Source organism: Alosa sapidissima, chromosome 8, assembly GCF_018492685.1.
Source record: "Alosa sapidissima isolate fAloSap1 chromosome 8, fAloSap1.pri, whole genome shotgun sequence".
Taxonomy (NCBI): domain Eukaryota; kingdom Metazoa; phylum Chordata; class Actinopteri; order Clupeiformes; family Clupeidae; genus Alosa; species Alosa sapidissima.
This window is the reverse complement of record NC_055964.1, coordinates 7,016,489-7,043,003: the sequence shown is the minus strand read 5'-3', so window position 1 is coordinate 7,043,003 and position 26,515 is coordinate 7,016,489. Positions and strand designations below refer to the sequence as shown.

General features: G+C 43.6%; 2 protein-coding genes across 16 annotated transcripts in view; one reads left to right on the top strand and one right to left on the bottom strand.

The window, feature by feature from the left end:
* The window catches only part of LOC121714755 (oxysterol-binding protein 2-like), a 765,489-nt gene that overhangs the window by 350,702 nt on the left and 388,272 nt on the right, over positions 1-26,515 (bottom strand). The window lies entirely within an intron of this gene.
* kansl3 (KAT8 regulatory NSL complex subunit 3) lies at positions 214-26,515 on the top strand. 15 transcript variants are annotated; one of them, XM_042099785.1, is made up of 24 exons: positions 214-407; positions 1,475-1,755; positions 1,933-2,103; positions 4,162-4,252; positions 4,623-4,808; positions 5,310-5,441; positions 6,883-6,999; positions 8,177-8,278; positions 8,643-8,714; positions 8,955-9,029; positions 9,414-9,571; positions 10,116-10,179; positions 11,309-11,497; positions 11,984-12,085; positions 13,425-13,581; positions 15,221-15,298; positions 15,843-16,025; positions 16,885-16,972; positions 17,430-17,524; positions 18,456-18,565; positions 19,232-19,279; positions 20,177-20,387; positions 23,072-23,187; positions 24,396-26,515. In XM_042099785.1, the coding sequence occupies exons 2-24, from the start codon at positions 1,544-1,546 to the stop codon at positions 24,396-24,398; spliced, it is 2,760 nt and encodes a 919-aa protein (XP_041955719.1). In that variant the 5' UTR covers positions 214-407; positions 1,475-1,543; the 3' UTR covers positions 24,399-26,515. The 15 variants fall into 15 exon arrangements, with proteins under 15 accessions (XP_041955719.1, XP_041955718.1, XP_041955717.1 ...); XM_042099784.1 differs by having other exon boundaries at positions 8,955-9,038; XM_042099783.1 differs by having other exon boundaries at positions 4,608-4,808.

The following is a 26,515-nucleotide window of genomic DNA, read 5'->3' as shown; positions in this document are numbered from 1 at the left end:
GGACTCGTTTATCTCCATGTTGAATCTGATATGCTTGTTGATAGCCTAATGTATTTGAATAGCCCATCAAAAGAAAGAAAGTTGAAGATTGAAAGAAAAGGAAATGAAAATAAAAAATGTAAGCCCTGGCGCAAATATCTCGTTCAAAGTTCGAAACTCCAGTCCGGGTTTTCCTCAGACCCATTTCTAGTGAAGTACTCCAGTCCGTGTTTTCCGACTGAAGACATCTGTGGCGCGTTAGTGAAACAAAAGGAAGTCAGCCATTACTGCTATCACAACCGAGGGAGTGAATTTTAAAATCATACTGTATTACACATGAAATAAAACAGCATATTCAGGATTACTCTCACAACAACATATTTGAGATCGAAATGACACAGAGGCTTTTTTGATCGTCGAAAGACAAAGTAAGTCACTGAGCTTGCCAAGAGTAGGTTGGACAGACGTCGGTAACATTAGCTTGCTAACGTTTGTCAGCAAGCTAGCTAACGTTATCTTTTGATATACAAGTCCTTATTAAGATTGCTGTCCAACATATGATGGTTTGCATCGCTAAGTTAACGTTGTTGGCATGTTCATTGTACTTTGGCGGGATCCTTGTTTGTTGCGTAAGGCCACGTTAGCTAGTCCGCAATGACGAGTTCACGAGTCAGTCACTTGAACAACAGAACAAGCCAATGTTGAACGCTGCGTAGTGCTAGCTAACATTAACAGCAGGGTGGTGAGACATTGCATCAACGATTCCCCTTAGCTAACTAGGAGTAACCAAATATACTTTAGTTTAGCTTTTGTCAACCTCTTTGGTTGAACTCTAAATATTACATTTATAATACCGAAACCATTTGAGCAATTCCCCGGATTCGTGTTTAACGTTTACATAGGGTAAGGTTAGCTGCTAGCGTGGTTTTCATGCAGCATATAAGATATCCAGGTTGAGACGGTGAAATTAACTGTTAGCATTAACCTTATTGTCAGTAACGTTACGATAAGGAGAGACATATACGAATGTTTTAGCCAATTATCGTTCCGTGCGAGCTAATAACGTTGTAACGTTAGCTGTCCGTTCAAGTGGGTTGCAACACACCTAATGTTACAACGTCATTGTGACAGTTTGCCTAACCACCCATAGTGTCACATCTCAATTGAATTGCAAGTTAGCTAACGGGCTGACAGCTAAGAAAGTGGGCGCCTGACTTGTCATGGTTTCGGCTTACGTTACATTATGTCAGCAGGAAATATGTTTGTTAATCATGTGGGAGACAACAACGTGGAATGGTGATGTTCAGGTTCAACATGAAAGAGTGTGTATTGTGTTACTAGGGGTACTGCGGCGAGGGGATAAGAGTTACCACACTATATTTTGCAATTGACCAAGCTTACTTAGTTAATGGTTGTTACATTTTTATATGTCATGACTTCCCTCTCTGATTGTTTCTATATGTCATGTCATCCCTCTCTGGTTGTGACCCTACAGCTCATGCACGCGCAGAGGGACATCCCTCCATTGGGGTGCATTTGGGCCCCGTTGTGGCCCTAGTGGACGATGTACCGTGCTGGCGATAGGGACTATCAGACATCGGCGAGGAGAATGGGAACCTCCCTGCTATTCCAGTTGTCCGTACACGAGCGGGAGTTGGACCTGGTCTTCCTTGACCACAGTTATGCCAAGCCATGGAACGCGCATCCTGATGCCAGCAGTGCCAGGCCCACGCGGATGCTGTTTGTCACACCTCGGCGACAGGCTGAAGGGACAGTGTGAGTGTGGATCATAGAATAATACATTTTATTTGCTTCTTTGTAAGATGTAAATAAGTCTGTAATGTTTAAAGTATTGTGTGTGTGTTTGTGAGTGAGTGTATTTCAAACTGTTTCTTAGGATACCTTTTGTTTTGATGTATGTTTGGCCTTTACTGATGCTCACCTACTTTGCAGTGAGTCTGAGATCTCGGTGGATGTGGAGTCAATCACACCTACCGCGATGCCACTCTATGACAATGAGAAGGCACGAACCGTGATGAACGAGTGTGAGCGCCACGTTCTCTTTGCTCGCACCGTTGCCGACGGACCCCCGCCACCCGATGACTGGGAGGAACACATCAACAAGTAAGTGATTTTGCATTCACACAAGCTATCAAAACCCAATACTAAAGAAACTTAGTTAAGACACACCATAGTGGTTAAGTGTATCATAGGTTGCAGGGCTGTGCCGTATTCCCTCTGCACGCAATAGGACGCAATAGGATATTTGTTTTCAAGTAGCAGGGAATTCAAGCCAAACCGTTGCAACTCTGCCATCAATCATTATGTTAAGCCCACCAAACGACTCTATACACGATTTCAAAGGCCTGATTAAGTTTCGATTTCTGGAGCTCACAAGCCAACGGAGAGTTGCTAGACTAGCTAGGGGCGCGTCTAGATTTCTAGGCTACCGTTCTATGTGGTTTTCACAGGAAATATGCTATATCGTCACAGTGTTTCCCATACATTGACTAATCTGTGGCGGGGCGCCACGAAATAAAAATCGGCCGCCACAGATGAATATTCTATGTTTAATTTAATTTAAATTAAATATAAGGTAAAATCCTTGCATTGGCATTGAGCTGCGCATTGCATTGGCATCCTTGCCCCGCCCCGCTCTCTCTCGTAGCCCGCTGCCCCACTCCTCTGCACGATTGTTGAAGGATTGTTGTTGCCACATAGAAGCATTGCATAGAAGACGTCTGGCTAAATTGCTATTAAATCCGCTTAGCATCTAGCCTGGCGAGGCCATCCTATATCATTGAGATGTATAGTCTGGCATCGAACCATTCACCTCGCTTAATCCAAGGGGCGGGCAGAGAATTGTCTTTCAAACTGCCTAGGCATGCAATAGGCCAGCGCTACGACCATATCCGTATCCGGTCGGCAAAACGGCAAATACATCCTTCTTCGAAAGTAATGACTTAAGTGCATTGTGTTGCTCAACTTTCAAAGAAAAGCACAAGTCCAACTCCTCCAAAGTTGACGCCAACGCCGATTCAAACAACCGCTCTTCGTTCGCCATAGCCACCTTCCTTGTTGTTCACAGTCGCAGGACTGTCGTTATCCTGTTAAGCCCGCCTTAAGACTAACAAAATAGAGCGCTGTGATTGGAGAACATCCACGGTGCTAAGCCAATAGAAATCCCTATGGTTCGATGCTAGACTTACAGGTTGAGCAAATTAATTTGCCGCCGCTAGGGTGCGTCTAGATTTCTAGGCTACTTAGCATCGTGACCATGCTGCGCAAATTTGTTCAAAACTGCTGCATTGAAGTGAACTCTGCTAAGGTCTTATCACAACATAGTAGGCTACATTGAAGAGACTAAACTAAGTTAAGTTATGAAATCAAGCAGTATCTCAAAGCTAACGTTAGAATACTGTTTGGATGTCCAATTTAGCATGCTTAGCCTACTTACAGCTGCTTGTCAATTTCGTTGAAGGGCTCATTTTATTTAACCTGACTCTCGCCAGATGAATGTCGTTCCGCTTAGCTCCGCCTAGCTTCACTCACATCCATCTGGGACCTCTTCCATTGAGAGTGATTTCTGCAACCGATTTTATGGTACAGCCAATCAGGACGCAGGGCGGGAGTTTCATAGATGTGACATAGCGTAGAAGCGACTGTGAGACTGTTATCAGCGTCACGGGTTGGCTTCGATGTGAGTGGTTGAAGTAGCACGTCAATAGATGACGGACAAGTGGCTTATTCAATCATATGCAAGCATTTTTTGATTAGGCCCAGCCTTCTGAAGCAACACTTCAATGGATCGGTTCCAGATGGATGAGTGGAGCTAGGCGAAACGAAATTCATCTGGCGAGAGTCAGGTTACATTTTATTGACTCTGACACTGAATGTTTGCAAAATCCCGATGTAAATGGAAAAGTGTTTTCCAAAATTCAAAAGTGCTTGTCCCAAGGAGAAGCACAAGGAGAAGCTGCCCCCCCCGTTGTCAAAGTCAGCTACCGCCACAAATTGAATCCAATTCTGTGGGAAACACTGCGTCATGTGTTGTTATCGTGATATGAGATTTTGGCACAGCCCTAATATGTTAGGATTTTTTATTTTTTTTTAAACCATGTTCATTGGTTCATGATGTGTTTTGACCTTTGACCCTTTGTTGTCTCCTGATTTCTCTTTTAGGACCGGGTGGTCCATGGCCCAGAACAAGCTTTTTAACAGGGTGCTGAAGGCTCTGCAGGCAGAGCGACTCGCCCGTCTAGCCAACGAGAGTGTGAGTTCAACTGTGTAAAGTACATGCAGTCCATTTATCAATTACATTTACATTTATTTTTTCACTTACTTACTTTTAGACCATTTCAATCTGTTCCTAGAGGGTTTCCGGTTGAAACATTGAAAACCAACGTAGATACTTTGTAATGAAAATTAATCGGACTTTAGTTTAATGCTCTACAAAATGTCAATGTTAAAACATGTTTTCTTTATTTTTGTTTGTCTCCAAGTGAAGGTTAGCTCAATGTTGTTTTCTGTGCCACCGGAAATGCCTTAGGAACGCACACATGTTTGTTTACGCAGTTGACAGGGTCTATTTACTTACTTTTACTTATCTGGGAAACAAAAACAAAAAGATTGTGCCATCACAGGCCTGCAATGAGCCAGTTCAGAGGAGGATTGCTGTGGACAAGTGCGCAAGGAAGGTGCGGCATGCCCTGGCCAGTGTCAACTGGGACACGAAGCTGACCCAGTGGCTCCACAGCACCCTGGTGGAGTCCCTCAGCCTGGCCATGCTGGCCGCCTACCTGGACGTGCTGCAGACCCTCAAGAGCAAGGTGAGCAAGACAGCCGAGGAACCGTCAGAAGAACGGGATTGTATTTTCTCTGTGTCTGTATGTATGCAACTTTACACCATTGCACAACATTACCACTTTGTAATATTTGACTTCACTTACAATAGATGTGCAATATTGCACTAAAGAATCCTGGTTCATTTGCCACCATGGGCCCTAATTTAGATGATGGGCAAAGGACAGTCAGTCTGTGAGCAAAGTTCTTGGGCATGAACTAACGGCATCATGTGGCAAGAGACAGCTTTTGCTGACCCACCAATGTTTGTCCTTAGGGTTTTTCTCATGGTGTTTGTAAATCTAATTTGTAAATAGATTTGGCATAGTTATTAAGCAAGCTTTAGTTAGACTTTAGACTTTGCCCTTTGCCCAGCATTATCAGGCCCCTTGTTTATTATGGTGCCATTTCCAGTAGACTGCGTCCTTAGTCTTAGCTCCTCTGTGCGTTGCCCCTGATCTCACTCTGCCGTCCCATTCCCGCTACAGGTGCCCTCTCTGATTGACCGGATGCTGCTGACCTCCTCGGTGAAGACTGGAGCAGCCGGGTCGGAAGCGCTCTCCCTCCTGCTCAAGCGTCCCTGGGACCCTGCAGTTGGGGTCCTGTCCCACAACAAGCCAGTAAGCCCTGTTTAGCCCACAAAGTCACATGTTTTTGATGAAATGCACATTTTACAGTGTGTGGCAAATATGACGGTCCTCCTCAGATTTTTCCCATAATGCAAAATTCTTTTTTCATTTCTTAAGTAGCAGAACAGCTAAGTGAAATGCTTATCCTTATGTCAGCTAACAGTAGCTGAACAGGCTCAAAAAGTATGTGTTAGTCAGCATTAATTTGTGGGCTGGGTTTTAAATTGTGAATTTATCACTTCTTTTGGTTCAAATTTCTTGTCTGCACATTTGGCAAAGTATTGGTCTACTATGGAGAGCTAATGTATTCAGTTGAGTGATGGTCTATGGCCACTGGAAAATGTGCTCATAGTCGAGTCTCCATTAGAGGAACTCGGGGGTAGTTTTATGGGGTCTCAGCCTTTTGTCTGAGTTTCCATTACTGGAACGGCCCCGTAAAGATGATTTTCGAGAACTTCCAGGGGTCAGAAACAAATACCTACTTCAGTGTGGTGCAGCAGAACTTCTGCAGTGGTGCGACATGTTAACGAGGCATGAGTGGAAGACGATAAGCAACTCGAATGTTGTGTGTAGCAAGAGGAACTTTATGGATGGATCAAGCTCTGGATTAACTAGGGACGTTTTGTTGGGCACTTCTGCCATCTTCGCTACTGTTGTGTCTGCCATGAGCGATGTAAATTGTTTTGGAGGCTTTGTCAGTGTTATGACCAACAGCCCTTTGTTGCACAGTGCCAGTAGGCAAGCTGTCTTAGAAGTCCTACTTTTCTGTATTCCACTTATGGCTGGGGTTTGACATTCCAGCACTGACTGTACTATGGCACTAGTCATCACCATGGCAGTAGTACAGACTATGTGCAAGCATTTTAGCTCTGCTGTTCCTCTTTGTCCAAAGGAAATGTGCTGTGATATCAGAATAGATAGAATTTATGAATTAAGTATTTGTTAATTGGGGTAGAGGATAAATATAGGTCACGGTAAATTGTAGTGTGCCTGTGTCTGTCTGTGTGGGTGGGTGGGTGGGTGTGCGTGCATGCGTTCATGCGTGCGTGCATTTGTGAGTGTTGGAAGTACTTGGATCAGAGCCAGTGAGCAATCTTGAAAGGTCCTGAACACTCCTGCATTAATGGAATCTCTTTGCAGGTAAGTGAACCGGTCATCAGTAGGGTGTCTTTGCACTCATTGGCGTAGTTCTGTGTCTCATCTTACACTACCAAACGTCTGTGCTGAACAATGGAGCTTAATAACTTATGGAGTGTACTTCAGGTCAGTTGTTGATCCTGAATGCACTGCAACAGAACTACGCTTTTGCTCTTCCGTCCGACTGGATTTGATTTGTTGGGGCTGGGGAAAACTGGGACACTACGGCGGAAATGACAGTGTAATTGGTTGGGACGTGCAGATGCTCATCTGTTTGTTATTGCTTCTTTTTTAGAGTAAACTTCCTGGATCCCCTCTGATCCTGATTGCTCCATCAGGACCGACCAACCCGGCCTTCCCTACCTCACGCAGAATGCGCTTCTGGCAGTCCCAGCTGTCCTGTCTGGGCAAGGTCGGCTTCAGTTCACTGCAGACATGGCATTACGATTAAACAGACAACAGTATATTCATGCTTTTTGTTTGTTTTTGTGCACGTGCATGCATGCAACGCTGTCCAGCTAGAATGGCTCCCAATACAGTCCAGTGGTTTGAAGGTCCATGTAAATGTGCTTTTTGTAAATATAGAAGTGTAGCACAGCGTCTTTAATTTTTATTGGCATATAGATAAACAGAGTTCATTGTAGGGCTGTCACTTTACGTTCGAAAATCGATTGCACAATCGATTGGACCAAACAACACAAGTTTCGAAAACTAAATTAGGGAATCGATTTTAACCAAATATGTACACTATTAATTTTAAACGAATTAAACAAAAAAAGGATAGATGTAACAAAATTCACAAACAAAAATATAAGAATATAAAAGAATTCCGAAGTGCAGTAAGCATTGCGAAAGCTAAAAAGAAAATTCCCACCAATTTTACGCACCGGAAACAGCTGTTTCAATCAGCTGCTGTGCTGCTCGTGTTTTGCCAAAAAATGGAGGACAACGCGATCAACCTGTGCGACATGAGAGAGACGAGTGATAGGCCATAATAACTTGAGGAGTTCGATGTGGAAGTACTTCGGATTTTTGGTATATCAAACTATGGAGAAGAACAAAGCGGTAGGCTATGCAAACTGCAATCGAGTTCTACGTAGGCGAAATTTGTTTGACATTTATAATCGTAAACACAGACACAGCTACGTTGAAGCCTGCAGCCAATAAATCATCAGAAATATTGCTGGCTTGCGTCTACAAGCGCCCTCTTTACGTTCGTCCTAATGCCTGTTAGTTGTTTGTGAATTGGCCTACATGTATATTTGCCGTTGAAAATGGAAACGTCTTTAGACTTGAAAAATTGATTTTACAATCGATTCAATGAACAATTATGTCTCAAAAATCAAACAGGATTTTTTCACAAAAGTGACAGCGCTAGTTCATAGCTGGTATGTTGATTGATGCCTGCTACGGCAAATGAGTCATGAGACAGTTGAAGGTGGCGAGGCTGCTGGCAGCAGCTTCCCTGTTTCAGTCAGACCCTCTGTCTCTCGCCGTGTAAATAGCAAATAAATCAAGCGACATTTAGTAGTATGAATGATGTAATAGTGTATTGGATGATTCATTCTTTATGTGTTTATGTGTAACAGGTCATCCCCATTAACACCCATGTGGTGAGCAGCGGGGCAAACATAGGCATCACTCAGTGTCTGGAGCATATGATCGGCGCCGTGAGAGGCAAGGTCATGGAGGTGAGCATCTGGTTTTGGGAAAATTACTGTCAGAAAGAAAAGAGCAACTTTTAGATTATACTGTATGTCTGAGGATGTAAATCAGTCTTGACATTTCCCCTTTACCAGTTGTTGAACATTCTGTGGTTGTGTGTGCCGCTAAAAATATGAGCATTGTAGTTTAAGGTGCGGTCATGGGAAACAGTACACTATTGCTGTTTGAAGTCAGGAGAAGTGGCACAAAAGAGTGGCTTTTGACCTCAAATGTTAACAACCATTTACCAGAATTGCCCTCTCCACTTTTAATCAAGCTCAATGTGTATGTTTTTTTGTATTTTAATCTCCGTAAATTAACTGACATGTTTGTTCGTTTGGTGAATTCCAGGTCCACAGCCATTTCCCCCATAAACCCATCGTCCTGGTGGGCTGGAACGCAGGGGCACTCATTGCCTGCCATGTAAGCTCCCATAGTCATGTCCTTCTGGAAAGCATTGCTGAGCAACCACTGTGGTAACCATGGAGAGAGAGTGTTCAAAATTAGAATCTCTCTCTCTCTTTTTGAACTATGATGGTTTTCCAACAACACTTCCTGGAAATTCCATTCCTGATAAAGTGTATGCAGTCGCTCTGTTTGAGTTTGTTTAAGTGTAGCCTGACCTGGACGAGCATAACCTGGGTTGTTGTCTCTCTCCTGTAGGTCTCGCTAATGGAGTATCTGACCGCTGTGGTGTGCCTTGGCTTCCCACTGCAGACAGTCAATGGGCCCAGGGGGGTAAGATCTGTGAGCAGGCTTGGCAACAGGCCCTAGTGACCCACATATTTTGCATACCAAAGTGAACAATCGAGGTTAGATTTGACCCTGTCGCAGGAAAAGATTAGCCCAAATGAACTCAGCCGCAGATTTTGTTTTGGTTTGGAATGTCTTTTGGCATGTGGAAAGCATCTCAAATATCTCAATTGCTGAAGTTTTTGCTGAAGTTTTGCTTTGTCAGTATAAGATGAGAAGGTCACTAATGTCAGTCTAGAAGTGAATACATTATTTCTGTATTCTAATGTCACACAACATGTGAAAAGCTTCCATACCTGCAGCCCAGTAGCTTGATTAAAAGCTGTTATGTGTCTCATCATTTGTTGTGTTTTTGTCTGTTTTCCCCAGGATGTGGACGACCCGCTGCTGGACATGAAGGCGCCGGTGCTGTTTGTGGTGGGCCAGAATGCCCTCCAGTGTGGCACGGAGGCCATGGAGGAGTTCCGTGAGAAGATCCGCGCCGACAACAGCATGGTGGTGGTTGGAGGAGCTGACGATAACCTCAGGTGAGTTCTCAGACCCGCCCCTCCTATATGGCATAGACCTCTGAAGTACGCCTACAAAAAAGCTGTCATCTTTTGAGATCCGGTATCTTGCGATTTTTTCCTATGGGAAAATAACATGGGGGTTTTGAATTATCGCACCTGCTAAACTCGCCAAAAGTGTGGCTCAACACACTTTTATCCTCTGCCTTCAAGTGGTTCCTGTGATCTTCGGTAAGTTAAGACGGCAAACTTGCAATGCAACTTGCCATAGGTAGTTAGCTTAAATTAACACCCGGATCTCCTTATATGGGCAAAGACGGAGTTTCAGTCCCTGTCGCTAATCGTCTGCTAAATTCCACTCACTTTACTTTTTTTTAAATTTTCCTTTAAGGCTAAGCTAGGCCAGGCTTGGCTTTACATGATCCACTTCATACTAGCATACAGTAAATCTACGATAAGCCAAGTGTTGTTATTGTGTTGTGTTTTGCTGGGAGGATACGTCTTGATAGCTGAAAATGCTATATTGTTATGATGCATTATGCTGTGTGATCTGATTTCTGGTTAGGATCAACTCCACAAAGATGAAAGGTGAAGGGCTAACGCAGACCATGGTGGATCGATGCATTCAGGTTTGTTCATGAAAATCATGCTGTTCTGCAATTGTATGTGTATTTCATTGGGATGAAATTTGGGATATCACTTTGAATGATCACTCATAGCTCCACTAGGGGGCAGACATGGGTCATAGTAATCTCTTTAAAGTCTGTAACAGTGAATGGAGGTGGGCAATGGGCAGTTATAGTTATGCTATACATTTCATGTCACGGGTTATGTCTCACAAACCATTGAGCTAACTCCATAAAGAGGTACACAAAAAACACGTCAGACAAACATCAACCGCATATTTGGCACTGATGAAAGCTTGCATAAAAATGCTAACGGTTGTCTTTTGTGAATAAGTTTTATTTATATTGCACATTTTTTTATCCAGAGTGCAACCCAAAGCGCTCCTGACAACAGACAGGAACAGACAAATTACAAAATAATTGACAATAAAAAGAAACAAGATGACTCGCCAGTGTACCCGTAAAGCAGACATCAAGAAATAAACAAACAAATTAACAAATAATAAAAAGTAAATTTGGGGATGTAATTGGTGGTGATGTGATGTGAAAGCGCTTCCTGCATTGTCAAGGTGTGTTCCGTCTTTCAGAGAGAGAGGACACAGACTGGACAGCTAATAGGAAGAGAGACGTGTGTTGACCTGTTATTCACATGACCACACACCATCAAAACGAGTTTGTAGAAGATACCCAAGTCAGTGGCCTATAAAGCCATAGCTCAAAAAGTGGTCAGTTCCTACATAGTTTGGCTTTTAAAGGTTGTATCAGCGATGGCGGGGTAACGTCACTTCTGTTGATGTTCAAACAAAACAGAGAGCTAGCTCGCTACTCCCTCCCCCTCTCTCTCGTGCAATTGAAACTCTCCTGAACACGCATCTCGTTGGTTATTGGTTGGAACACTTTATTTTGCCTTTGAGTGGTTGAGAACACTTGTTGATGGCATTTGTTTTTGTGTGCAGATCTCAGAGCCTAGGCTGTCTACAGAGACACGTTTTTTTGACGGCCTGCTTATGGGGCGGGCAGCTAGCAGATCGTTAGGAATGATTAGATGAATGTGATCATTTATGTTTGGGCCATTTCTGGGCCTGCAATCGCTGATACAACCTTTAACCTGTACGTGTGTGTCTTTCATCAGGATGAGATTGCAGACTTCCTGACGGGGGTCCTCACGCGAGGCGACGGTCATGGTCACGGCCCAGGGGAGATGCGGGACCTCGACACGGAGAAGAAGAAGAAGCCGCGCCGCGAGCTGCCCTTTGACCTGGACCGGCCACGGCCCTCCTCCCCATCGGTGCGAGTGCCCATCTCACCCTCGGGGTCAGAGGTCAGTTATCCTCCAGTGGCTCAGCACACCTGTACAACTCGTTAAGCTGCACATGTAGTCATTTCACTTCAGGTCAGTCGTTTTATTACCCCAGATGGGAAACAAATGAAATGGTCTGCATTTGTGCAGTTTTTCAGAAAGCTTATGGATACGGATGAAACAGAGCATTTCTTTTTATTTTTTATTTTATATATTTATTCACAATTTAGCACATATCACACAAATACCTAAACACAGCCACACATTTTCTTGTACAGGGAAACTTGTTTTTCACATCATGCATAATGTTGCCGATTCAGTTCCACATTGTCTACACATAGGAGAATTTGTGTCCTCAAACTTATTAAGCTTCACTGCAGTTATACAGTATTTATACAGTAATTTATAATTCGTTTCTTTAACTTTAATGTTTGTAGTCAATTCAGTCAACCATTCAGTGTACAGAATTAACCATTCTTTTTCACTGAAATTCGTTTTAAACTCTAGTTCCCAGTTTGTTCTCAAAGAAAAAGGAGTTCTGGGAACTTTCAAGGAAAAGCAGTTCAAGCAAAAGGAGTTCTGGGAACTCCGGGCCAGAATTCTATACAAGTGAGATATCTTTCCCTTAACCGAAGAAGCAGAGATGATAAATTGTTCCAGCTCAGTGGGATAGAGTCTAAATTGTCCCTTTTTATGTAAAGATACAATGATGTGACGAACTTGCAAGTATGTTCTGGGAATGTGATATTCTGCACAAATAACAGTAAAGGATTAAACGGACTCTGAGTCCTCATCAAACAGGGAGTGACCAGTTTCGGAAGTTAGTTTGAGAGAGAGCTAGAAAGTCGGAGTTAAATGCAATACGAGAGTCTTATATGTCATATGACTTTCTGTACTCCGATACCTATTACAGTCCTGCCAAGCTTTCAGTGTGGCTTGTAAAGGGGGCAACACCTCTACATTTACCAGGGACTGCAATTTATTAAGACACAAAGTGTTGTTGTGATCTCCAATGGATAGCATGTTAGTGATTCCAATGCAACCCAAAGAGAACTAGTTCCCAGCTTCCAACTTATTATATTTCTAACTTGGCAGGCCCAGTAGTACCATAGAACATTTGGAAGTCCTAATCCCCCTTTCAAACATGACTTTGTTAAAATGGACAGCTTAATTCTTGGGGTCTTCACCAGGGCTTCACCAATTCTTGGGATCTTCCATATACATTTTGTTTGAATTGTATTGATTAGCTTTAAATCATTTTTTGACGTAGTGTGTTACTTTCGTGGACAGCGCTCCTTCCATTTTTGGCTTAGTCTATAGCTACTTAATTAGCACCTCCACTGTGTTTTGGTGTTTGTCAGAAACTGAGCTGCCCCTAATGGTAATATTTAACATCACAACCACAAAGGTTCTGTGAAAGTATGTGGGGATTTACTCTGAAATTGTTAAATGGGTCTTTCCCTTTGTTTTGGTTGGTTGTACATTATGATCCTATATGTGGCAAAAACAAATGGTTTACTTTGAAGCCATAGCCATTTTGCGGTTGGCTATTATAGCAGTTCAATGGATTTTGATCTTTTTGATCCCTAGTAAAGTTTGGAAATAGATGGGAAAGTAGGGCTCAGGTTAAAGAAATGATAATGAAGTGTATCATTGATAATGAAGTGCATCATATGATAGTGAAGATCATAAGTGATTACACCCTCTGACACTTTTGTCCTTCCTTCTTCCCACGGAGAGCCCATATCTTCATACGTAAAGGGAACATAAATGAGCCTCTGGAGTTGTTTGTTTCACTTACATTTACATTGTTTGCATTTATTCATTTGGTAGATGCTTTTATCCAAAGTGACTTCCAGCCATTGAAAAGCACTTTCCCTTTTCCTTTGTCTTAAGATCAATAATGATTACGCTCTCTGACACCCTCTTCCTTCCTGTCTTCCTCCAGGACATGTCCAGCGTCTGCAGCAGCCCAACGTCCAGTCCCAAGCCCAAGACCACAGGTCTGTCTCCTGCACAGAAGTCCAGTCTCATCACGGCCACCCAGCTGCTGAAGACCCACATGCAGCGATCCGGGACGGTGCTCACGCACAAGCAGGCACAAGGTACCACAGCATGTGCCTCCACCCCTAACCCCACCCATCAGAACCCACTCCCACTCCTACCCCTCACAGACACATTGCCACACATAGCAGCAGTAGTAGTAGTAGATAACGTTATTGTCCCCGTGGACAATAGTCCATACATCAGACACAGACAGACATACCATGAAGAACATATATCACACACTACAATACACTATACACCCTTGGGTATCACCAGGCCAGCTGGACATCTAGCTTATTTGAACTGATTTAAAGCTTTTATGGCTTGTGATATAAAAAAGAATTTGGATCTGTTCTTGGTCAGGAGAAGTGGACAGAAACGACGCCTAGATGGCAGTAGTTTAAAATGAGATGCCAGGGGGTGTGTGCATTGGACACATAGGCCTCATAGTATGTGACAACCCCCAGCACCCCCAACCCCACTCATCACAAAACCTCTGGTACTCCCCCAAAGACACATTGCAGCACACAGCACTTATGTCTTTAGGGCTTTAAGTTCTCGCACTGTGCCGCAAGTCAGGCGTGGGCTGGGCTGTTTAAGATTTAAGATTAACAGGAAAGTATATGTATAGTATAACAAACATGACGATATCTGATGACGTCAGACACGGCCATTTTCCTCTTTTAGAGTGCTTATTATGTGCGTTGTACACATTGGCTCTGAGCGGTGGTAGTATCGTGGCTACAGATTGGCCCTGAGCGGTGGTAGTATCGTGGCTACAGATTGGCCCTGAGCGGTGGTAGTGCCGTGGCTACAGATTGGCTCTGAGCGGTGGTAGTATCGTGGCTACAGATTGGCTCTGAGCGGTGGTAGTATCGTGGCTACAGATTGGCCCTGAGCGGTGGTAGTATCGTGGCTACAGATTGGCCCTGAGTGATGGTAGTGTCGTGGCTACAGATTGGCCCTGAGTGATGGTAGTGTCGTGGCTACAGATTGGCCCTGAGCGGTGGTAGTGTCGTGGCTAAGTAGCTTGGCAAGCGTGTAGCAGTAGCCACAAACTGTGGGTTCGGTACCCAACTACCAATATTGTGCCCTTGAGCAAGGATACTTAACCCTGAGTTGCTCCAGGGAGACTGGCCCCTGCAATTGGTATCTGTAAGTCACTTTGGATTAAGGTGTCAGCTAAATACATAAATAAATAAATGAACACAAACAAACAAACATGTATCTCAGCGTAGCAGTCGCGTATCCCAGTGTCCTAGTACCCACGCACCATGAACGCACCCCTCTAAACGCGCGCACACACACACACACACACTCACACATTCACACATTCTTTCTGCGCTCATGCTGTCAGAGTGTTAGTTGGACCACACAGACAGTGAATGTGTGTGCTGGTGGATGGAAGGAGGCTTTGTTAAGCGTTGAGTGTGTGTGTGTGTGTGTGTGTGTTTGTGTGGGGTGGGGGGTGTTGAGTGGGATGGACACAGACTTTAACAGCCAAGGTCGTGTTAAAGGACAGGATCTCTGTATGTGATGACCCCCCCCCCCCCCCCCCCCTCATGTTCCCTCGAGAGTGTCTGCTTGTTTTCCTATTTTCTTCCTTCCTGCCTTCTTTTCTTTCTTTCTTTCTTTCTTTCTTCCTTCCTTTCTTCTTCGTTTCACTCGTTCTCTCTCAATGTGTTCCATTCTCTCCAGCTCAGTTTGCAGCTTATTTGAAACAAAACATGCTTGTGAGGAAAAGCCTTCCTCCTGGCACCCCTTCCTGTCTCTTTGGTGAGTAGCCTGTCTCGCCCCTCGCCTTCTGTCCTTCTCCTGTCTCTCTCTCTCTCTCTCTCTCTCCCTCTCTCATTTTCTGCCTTTCGCTACACGCTTAAATAGTGATCAAGTCGTAGCACTCACACACAAAGAGTGATCTAGTCAACACAGAAATGTCTCTTAAAAATGTAGTCAGATGGAGTTTGTCTCCATTTCATCTTTTCCTTTCCATGTCTCATTTTGTACATTTTGTCACTGTTTTTTTTCCTTTCCTAACTTGCTTTTTGTGAAGCACAGTGAGGATGTGTTGAATAAATGTAGCTGCATAGTGTCTTGAGATTGACATATGGGTTCATAAATCAGCTAACCTCCACCAAAGAGGTCACACCCCCTTCTTATACACACTACTGCTTACTGCTTATTACTGCTGCTTGTACAAACTACTGCCTATGTGAAGACCAAAATGGTGCTTGGGTGGAGGGAAAACCTTACCAAAGAACACTATCAATTCATAAATAAATGTCAAGTCTTTTCTTTCTCTCCTCTGCTCCTTTCTTCCCAGTGCCTGTGTCGAGCGAGCCTACGGAGAGTCTGGACCGAGACGAGCAGATGCGACTGCATCTGAAGCGGCGGCAGACGCCCAGCCCCACGCCCGCCAAAGCCTCCAAGCGTGCCAAGATCAAAGTCACCATTGTTTCCCATGGCGACGCGGGGGGCGCGACCATCAGCTCGGCTGCTCAGGAAGGTGAGTCGAGGTGGGGGGTTTGCGTCAGAGCGAACAGGACCGCTGCCAGAGAAGGGAATGCCTTCAGAAAGTAAAAGTCCTACCATGTATCGGTTCTACCTGTGCACCTAAAATGGATAATTCCACTAATTAACTTTTGTATATACACAACGCAATGCTGCACACAAAGGTCAATAGGTCAGTCACTTTGGACGATAAAAGCGTTCCCTAAATGCTATAATAACAACAACTCATCTGCTTGGCTGGAGAGGTGTGCTGATTGAAATCAGCTGCTTTATGTGAATGGGTGGAACAAATACATGGCAGGACTTTCACTATCTGATGCTGGGTTTTTTCCAGATCTGACCGCTGGCCGCTGCAGTCCTGCTGCTGCTGCTGCTGCTGCTGTGTGTGTGTGTGTGTGTGTGTGCAGAGAATACGAGTAAAGGAATGTCAAACTCAAGGCGATAAAAGTGCCTCTCAGTGTTGGGATTTTACTGTTTGGCAATTGGCATTCGTCCTGGAACCCCAAATAGTTCACCTAATTAGTTCTATAAGCTGACTCTGTGTTTTGAGAGAGCTGAAATAGTACTGAAATCATACCAACACATTTTTATTAACAGAGTTGAAATTGTATATATTTCTGTCCACTCATTTGGCTTCTGCTTCAAATGATTTGTGCTTTGCCCTGGTGAACCCTTTGGGCCATTTGGTGAATAAGCAAATATGTGAGCGGTGAAATAGCTCCCCTGAATTTTTATGGTACGTTTGAGGCCAGGGGGGATTTTCCTGTGCGCCTGCATGGAAAATTTCCTGAAGGAAAGTGCCAGGTCGCAGTTTGAGCCTCTCTGAGTCTGACCCCGTTTCCTCCTGATTGTAGTGGGCTCGTCGGTCAAGCCGCTCGCAGTTGCCATGGGGCAGACCGTGCCGGGTGCGAAGGAACTCTCTGGCCTGCTCACCGCACAAAGGTAACAGTGTCTGGCGCATTTAGCCTACACACACACATACACACACAGGGACATACACACACACACACACACACACACACCAAGACACACACGCATACATAGACAGAGAGACTGTTTAGGTCTCAGTTGATTCCAGTTTGCAGTTTGGTTGGTTTAGCTGAATATACAGTATGTTCACTCTGCACAAAAGATGCCTGTAAAGATCTGCGTTAAAAATGTGTTGACCAGGGATTTGACTCAGCACCATCGTTTGAAGGTTGATGAATCATTTCTGGACTGTCTGCGTGAGCTGTGCTCTCTGTTTACAGTGAGCACCAACGAATGGCTCTCCCAGACGCTGCAGTGTTTTTATTTCATGTGGTTAGCCAGCGGAGAAAAGCCATGTGAAGGCTGCAGCTTGTGGCCCGTGACTGTCCGTTTTGTCTGAGACGAGGGGCTTTCTGTGTCTCGTCTGCAGGTCTGGCCTGGCGGAAGTTTCCGGTTCCAGTTTCCACAACATCCAGAGCTGCTCATCCTCGCCCGTCCAAGCAGCTGCTCCTACCACCAGCCAGGGTAACTCACTGTCCACTCTCCCTGTCTACTCTCCCTGTCTACTCTCCCTATGATCCCAGCCACCTGGTCTCTTAGAGGTGCAGTCCAAGAGACTCTAAGCCCTGTTTCACACTGTGCTGTGTGGTGTGTGTGTGTGTGCGTGTGCGTGCAGAATGTCTGGATTTTTATTAAAAAAGCACAATCCTTGTCTGAGACCTTACGTCTCACACAGGCAGTATGAATGCTCTGACCTGTTAACATGGGCACAGAAATGAAAATCAGTGGTAATGCAGCCAACACACACACACACACACACACACAGTGCAAGCATTGTGAAACAGGCTTGATCCAATACACTTTATTGTCAAATTCAGAGAATTCATCCTCACAGACTTCTAGATGTCTATTGTTTTGTGTGCGTTCAAAATCTCTGTGCACAAACCAGGCTTGGTAAATTGAGAAACGAACAGAGCAACTTACACTAAGCCATGCAGTATTTCAGCCATTTAGCATGTTGCTTCCGCAGCGCAGAAGGGAGGCGTGTAATTCGATTATCTGTTGAGTTCAAATATCAGCAGCGTTTCACCAAAATCATGGACTGCATCTTTAAGGTCTCTACTTCACCACAATCATGGACTGCACCTTTAAGCCAGGTCTCTACTTCTTTCCTCCTCACTTGGGAGGATTGTGGTCTACTGAGCATTTCTAACCTCCAACCGTCTTGTGTCACCCGTCACCTCTGCTGCTGAGACTTGTGGTATGCTTTAAGCCTGATGAGATGACTTTGTGGTGGACCTACTCTCTAGCTTCCCATAGCATGCAGAAGTCCAGATGTGTAAAATCCATGGTGTTGAAATGGAAAGGGCCAGAAGTGTTCTCCGTTAGTGCCTTAACTTCCTTCCTGTTCTCACTGTGTGACCCCTGCTGTGTGTGTGTTTACTTCACTGTGTAGCTCCCTCTGCCAGTAGTCTGCTCCAGGGCCTGAGTTTCAGTCTGCAAGAGATTGTGACCAAGTCCCCCAGCCTTCCCTCCACGGCGCCCAGTGTGGCCAGTGGGACACAGGTAGATCTCTCTAGCACAGCACCGCACCTGATCCTTAGCATGGAACTGGGCAGCGCTTCTCAACCTGCAGACCAGGGCCATGTACAAGACTCTTGATAGATTTGTAGATGGAGGGATGTATGGACCCCCCCCCCCCCCCCCATGGACGTTACAGTTTTACAACAGCAGGGACAAATTTTGTTTCATATCTCAGAGAATCAGTTTGTCACACTTCAAATACGGCACAACATAGCTGTATTCAGAAGTAGCAAAATGTTGTCTGTTGCGTCATGCTGCATAGCTGAAAGACATTGACAGAAATCCTACTTTAGAAGGATGCCTGACCATGGACTTGACCCACCCCCTTTTGTCACGCTAAAGAGAAAAAACAAAAAATAAAGTGAGGCAACAGACAGATGGTTAGACTAGAAAAATGGTTGAGCTATGGGTTCAGGCATAGCTCCCCAAAATTATGCAGCATTGTCAGGAAGCTATGTGCTTTTTGGGGGGCCCAATTAACAGCAGTAAACTTATATTGTGCTTAATATCATGGTGGTGTTCCATGAGATTTTCTCATAGTAAAAAGTGTGCCACCAGAGAAAACAGTTTCATTATTCCTACTATTTAAACATATACGTGTTATGACAGGCTTAACGTTGTTGTTGTTTTTTTGTCATACCATGACAGTTTCGACTGCTGACTCTGCAGTCATCTTCAGGAGATATGACAATCAAGGTATGACAAAACTGTAAGCCTGTCGTATAAGAAAATATTACTTATAAGTTTGGGCAACACACTGACCTAGCCTACTCTGCCCCTCCCCAGTGCAGTCCAGTCTGAGTTAAGGACTGTAGCCTATTTAATGAAGAGGTTGAGAACCGCTGCCTCAGAGCTAGGACAGTTATTTTCCCTATTCCCTTCTCTTTTTATGGTTTAAAAAATGGCCACCCCGCCTGTTGTCCCAAGAGAGCGAGCAGGCTCAGGGGGGAAAAACAAGCAGGTGGAGGGAAAGCGCAGGGCGTGCAGCAGGGACGCGGGGCTTTCACTCTCTGCACGCAAACTGCTTTGTCTTTGTTCTTTTCACAATGTCGATTCCACTTTGGCATGACAATTATACAGCACTTCAGAAAGCACAGTCCAATTTTCGGGGGAATTTTTTTGTCAATGTACAATTCCAGTTGGAGTGTCAATATTTTTTGCAGTCTTGTTTTCTCACTGTTAAGTTCTCTTAAGGGTAGACATAAAAGCCTAGTTTTTTGTGCCTGTCTTTTGAACTGCCTTTGTCAAAACCACAATGTATTGACAACAATGTTTTTGTTAGAACAACTTTTTAACGCTGAAGTAATCATCACCACCTTCAAATAGTGAAATGCAATGTCAATGTGCTACAGTGCTTCGTGTTTTATAATTTAATATAGAGAAACAATGAGTGAACTCTCCTAGTTAGCCCCATGTGTTTCCTGCAAAGGACTTCAAAGCATCTATTGGCATGTAGCCATTCATGCATTTACAAAATCTAAATAGCATGCTCTTTTAGCGGTAAAAATGTCATTCTTTAGTTGCATGTAACTCCAGTGTGAAACTATGCTGCATCTCAAGTATTTCCTGGGTCTGTTCCTCTTCCTCTCTCAGGTCACCAGCGGAAAGCCCCAGGGCCAGGTGTTGGGTTCTCTGGGCGCGGTGGGAGGTGGCACCCTGGTGCGGGCGGTGCCCGTGGTCTCCACAGGGTCCGGCATCAGCAAGACCACGGCCATCCACCAGCTCCTCACCAATGGCGGTCTGGCCAAACTGGCGAGTAGTCTGCCAGGCCTGGCGCAGGTCTCCAACCAGGCCGCCGCCGCCGGTACGTCCCGCTTGGCCAAACAGCGTCGGCCGCGATGAGGGACGTGGGGGGGGGGTGTTTAAGTGATGCCGCGTGTTGACTCCACGCCCCTGGTTTCCCAAACACACACACACACACACATACACGCAGAGCGCCCCCCAACAGTATAAAGGGCTCAGTCGGTTGGCTAGCCCGGGGCTCTGCAAGGCATGGCTAGTGTAGAAGGCCACGCAGGCCAGTTCAGCCTCTGGCCACACGTGATTAGATTGCATCACCGAGGTCTCGAAGGACGCAAAGAAGGCGGTAGCGTCGAGGAGGGTGTTTAGTGGAAGTCCATGATCGGGTTAGACAGCGTAGCATGCTAAGATGTGTATATTTGTATCACAGGAAGTGTTGTGATGAAGCTTGCGAGTCTGTATCATAGTTAGCATTCTGATAGGCCGGTAAGAAGAAGGAAAAAAAAAAAAAGCTATGTGTGTATGTGAGCTGTCGCCTGTCCGAATGATGTGTCTCCAGAGAATTGTTGATCTGACAACCCCCCCCCCCCCCCCCCCTTTTTATTTTGTGTTTTCATGTTTGGTTCATTTGCTTGTTTTTCGACCTCCCCTGTAATTTGTTAAGGCTTTTGAAATTTCACATGTTCCATCTTCAGCTCTAGTTAGATCTCGTTACCTTGATTCCAACTGAAGTTCTTGAAAGCTGCTTATTACATGTCCATCTTCTTTTGCTTTCTCAATGTCTTTATTTTTTGTTTGTTTCTTTTGTTTATTGTGCTTATTCTTCATGTAAATGTGTGGGGAATGGAGCACTTAAATGGAACATACTTTCCACTGCAGGGTTCTGTCTCCTAGCAGTCAATCAATTAGAAAAAAAGAATTTTAAACACTAAGCAAGTGTCCATATTGTCCCCCTGTCCACCATACAAGTAGACAGTGAAAAAATTGAGGTTGAAAAGGGCATAAAAAAGGTAAAGGCGCTGGCGGCCCAAAATGTCCCTTTCCATTTTCAAATTTTGTTTCAATGCAATAAAAGTTGCAAAAGAATCAATGCGTTTATTTTTTTCTTTTTGAAAGGCCAATCTGTTTGAAACATCTCCAGTAATCATTGGGTAATTTGTGGATCATTGATGGGGAAATTACTCCTTTTGAAAAAGATGTTGCTACATACATAGTGAACGATAACCTTTCACATATTGACGTCGTATTGACCATTGACCAATCAGTCATGATGTCTCTTAACAAAAACAACAGTAGGTAAACATACATTTCCTTGGCATGAAGACCATGTGTTTAGAAGAAAACTGGTGTCTCACTGGTGTCGCACACTAGTTCCATTTAAGTACTCTTGGTTGTGTATGTGCAGAAATCATCCAGCAGTTTGATTTTTTGCTTCTCTTCATGTTCTCAGAAAATGACCTTCATAGGCTACACTCCATGTTGCGTAATCTTTCATAATCTCCTTGCTCATTCACATTCTAACCCCTTGTTGCCCATGAGTAGCCTGGCTAACGTCAGACCTCATCTCATTGAGATGGGGTCTGGGAACTAGACATTCATTTTCTCGTATTTGAAACGTGGTTTACGAATGTAAAGAGCCGTTTATTGGGCGCTACGAATGTCTATCAAATGCATCTGTACGTAGCTCATAATGACTTCGGTGTGTCGTCATCGTCTTGCTGCCCTCACTCCGTTCTGTGATTAGTTCCTTCGTTGAGATGAAAACGAAGTCCATAGAATCCAGGCTGCCTAGCAGCGTGAATAAAATTGCGCGTTTAAGGCCGCATGGGAAAACCCAGGCTAGCCCATGAGGGAAACAAGAAAACAAACAGACCGCAGTACAGTATCTATACAAGATGCACATCGTTAAATATTCATGATATTTCACAAAAAATCACCATGCTTCAAAACATTTAGGTTTTCATCATTATATCAAAATGTGGGCAGTATTTCAAAGGAAGTCAAATGCTTTTTCACAAGAAGTCTGAATTTTTGGATGACATTCGCACAAAATCACACAGGTAATTAAATGCATGTGTTTTTGTTAGTCTTTGCACACATAAACGAATAAGGACATATTTAATCACCAGCATGATTTTATGTGAATATTTCGTCCGTCCGATATGAAAGGGCCTTAATATAATGGGTGTGCATTGCCCTTGCAGAATTTCTCAATCTCTTGAAAGTTCCTTTTTGACCTCTTTGTAGTCAAAATGGAATTGTATAGCATCAATACATTTCATAACAGGTGGAATGTCACCTGTGCCTTTTATACCAAAGGTATTGGTGTGTTCTACCCACGGAATCTTTAAAGCTATGGATCAAAAGAACCTAAATGCCATGTGTTGCCATTTGAGGTGCTTCTCTGTGAAAATATTAAATTGAGTACACTCATGTACATTTGGTTGCTGACAGCCCATGTCCTGCAGGGCAAAAATGTGAAAGTACCTTATTTGGTGTGTATTTAGTATATTCATAAAATTCAGTTACATTTTATTTATATGGCACCACAGCTACTTACTATAGATGTCTGAAAACACTTTACAGAGCCAGCAAGACCTGATCAAAACAGAATAGACAGAAACATTTATGTATGTTTGTTTGTGTGTGTGAGGGAAATGGAGAGAGAAACACTCACACTATACACAGTAGTGCTGCAATGGCAGTTGTGTTTACTGGTGTAATCCCCAAACCCCTCTGTTTTGGCAGCTGGGCTGAAGGCCCCCACCACCATCACTGTGACGCTGCGAGGCCAGCCCAGTAGAGTGGCTCCTCTCGGCCAGACTGCGGTCACTCCACCCCCAGCCAGACCCCCTGACAACAAGGTGGGCCCACACCACCAGCCCACACACACAAACACACACTCACTTCATACAGCACAGAACTTTAGTCAGTCGGGGCTGTTTCCCATGAAAGTGTTGCTGAGCAACCACTGCGGAAGAGTATGTTCAGAATGATCGTCTGTTATTCGATGATGGTAGTTGTTCAATGGTGCTTTCCAGAAACACCACAGAATAGATGTTTTGGTGTTAAGATGAACTCATTTTTGTGTGAAAGAGGAGACATAAGGGAAAGCATGACCTTTGAAGACGATTGACAGGAAAAAAAATAATATAATAAATGAGAAGGCCAGAATTTTGCCAAACTGTTATGTGCAGTGGAAGTTGAAGACAAAATTGATCAAATTTATCACACCTGCCTTCCACTTTATTTTTGTTAGACGGTCCAGGGTCAGAGTTGACATTTCCCATCCATTAAATGTCAAACGCCTTTAGTGATTCCTTGAAAGTTTCCTGGAGTGGTAAACCTTTGTGTTCTCAAACCACCATCTCAAACCACTTTTTCTCTCATCCCGTCTAAATCAATTAACCTTTTACGGGTGTCAGACTCGCTGCCATGGTTACGGCGCTGCTGTGGAGGGGAAATAATGAGCCTGTAATTATTGTGTTAATTACTCCTGTGGGTCTGATGATATGCTTGTCCCCCCTGTTCTCAATCAATGGCATTGCTGCGGTTTTGCAAAATAGAAGTGTTGCTTCGTTTGAGAGAGCGTGATGGTGCCATCGTGAATGCACTGTGCCAGGTTTTGAATGTCTCTTCAACTCGAACATCTGTCTGAATCCCACTGAAACGTAGCTATTTGTTTTTGAAGATATGTTGGCGTCTTGATACTGTGTATGTCCAGGTGCTCCTGCAGTTGGATCTTGTTTAAAGGTGCATTATGAAGTAAAAAAGTATATGATCTTGAAGATCTTGAAAATTGATTAAAAAAAGAATCTAATCTAACCTAAAAAGCTGTCGCGATTTTTGTCATGTCATTTCTATTTTACCTATTTTGACATTAAACTTCACCTTAGACAGAGATAAAACTGCCAATTGTATCTTCAACATTCAGTGAAACATGTCTGGAATGTTAATATTTGAAGCTTCATAGTGAAACCACCATGTTAAACACTGAAATTATGACTCTTTTGAAACACCTGTCCTTGCTAGTATTTCAGTCTTAACTACTGATCACTATGTTCCTCTGCAGTGACAGACTCGAACTCTAGCATGTGTCTATTGATGCTGACGTGCTGTCTACAGTGACCGTGTTCACCCATTGGATCATCTCGCAGGACCAGCTAAAAGGTGAGAGCAGGAACGAATTGCTCTTCATCTGTTCAGCCTGTTGCTAACATTGGCGTGTATAGGCTGTGTCCGAGCTTCAACCAGGACACTATCCTGAAGCGATCTCACAGGAAGTGGGGGCATCCTAACCTCTACTCCTTCCTGTTCATCTCAAGACCCAAAGAAAGGCCCGTTGGTCCTAACGCTGGCTCTTTGGCCTAGCTTTCTAAGTATGCTTCATCATGCTTTATCAACAGCTCTTTAAGGATCTCTTCACAGAGTCTGCTTTATGTTGCTGCCGGTTTTGATAAGTGTGATGTCTGTTTGTAAGCCTAAGCCTTTTGATTGCAAGACCTTTTCCGTTGTACTGTATGACTCTTGTAACCATACGTTTTATTTGATGTTCTTCTGTATGTTGACTATAACTTGACTAATCAATGTGAAACAAATAGCTCATAATGCTGCTCTGGCTCTATATGAAGGCTTATCTTATTAACTTCAGTTGAACCCCAGAGTGAAAAAGAGATTGATGCCTGCATTCATTAACTGCTACTGCCTCTCCAATGAAAACTTATAGGAATTAATTATTGAAGGAATTGAAGGCAGAGAGTTTAACCTTGAATCAAAGCTAAGTTTTGAAAAGCACATTGCTGCTTTTGCCAGCACATATTGATCTTGGCCTTGCAAATCAAAAAAGATCTCGTCAATAATCGGGCGTGTTTGGATAGAAGCCACAAGAACACTGTTACCAATTATCCTTTTCTGTGAAATAGATGTATGTCCCCATGTTTTGTCCAGCAGCTGTCCTTGGGGCTGGTTATGGGCTAATGTCTCATTCCATGCATTGAACTTCAAAGTGCCTCTGTATAAATTCTTTGAAACATCCTGTTACACAATATTAATCCAAATAATCTTTTTTTGTTTTGATTTTAATGTCAATCTGGCACAACAGGCTAATTTTTGTTCAAATTACCTGGCAAGTCTACAGGTAATGAAACAGTCTGCTATGATGAGCTTAAATTATTTCAAGAATGTCATGGTTTAACTTTGGGTGACACATAACTCCAAATTCAGTTCATGCTTTCCAGCAGTAAAGATAAAAGAATCAAACTTAATGAATTGATTAAGTGGCTGCATTAATGTGGCGGCATTTGGGTATCAAATTACCTATATTTAAGTTCTGTCTTAAAGCAGGGTTCTGTCACTGACTTTTTTTTTTAAGGAAACAGGTGGTCTTAATTCTTAAGGTCTTAATTAGCTCTCAACGTTAAGGAAGTTCAAGGGAAATGCATGTATTTGATCATGCAAAGTGTGCGTTGGACTTTAAAATCCAGAAATGCTTCAGGCTATACGCTTAGGTCTTACAATCTTACCATTGCAAAATAATCACCCTGCCCATTGTACACATTGACAGTGTATGGTTGCAAGTCTGTATAACCGTCTGACTGCATAACAAGCCATGGGAACATAAAACTACATTCTTATGTGTTCTGTCAGCCAGATTGTGTATATTAGCTTTTCAGTTGCAAAACTGTTAGATCCTGTTTTGAATTCCACTGGTTAAGTTTTGTATTTGGGGGGGGGGGTAATTCAAATCACTTTAGTTTAGTGACAAATGTGGGTAAGGCATAAAGTTTGAGCAAGTGGTAAACCTCCTAATTGAAGACCCCTATGGCTTCATTTTACTAGCAAAACAAAGACATGGGTCTCTTCTTATAGGGGGTTTACTACTTATGCTAAGTTAACATACCCAGGTCTATCACTACCATGTACTAACCCTTTCTCTGTACTTGGAATACCCCTGTTTTGTATACCACTGGTTATGTTTTGTACTGGCCTTTTGTCTTTCCACATACAGTAATTGATTAAGCTTTGTGCTTAGTTTCATGATTTTGTTTGTTTGTGTGTTGGCCTTGAAAGATAGACTATGGAAACAATGGTTGTTGCTGTTAAATATATACAGGGATTCCTGTTCCATGTTATCAACTGTGTCCCTGGCAAAAAATGTTAAATTGGCAATAAAACGGCTTTTGAATGATGAAA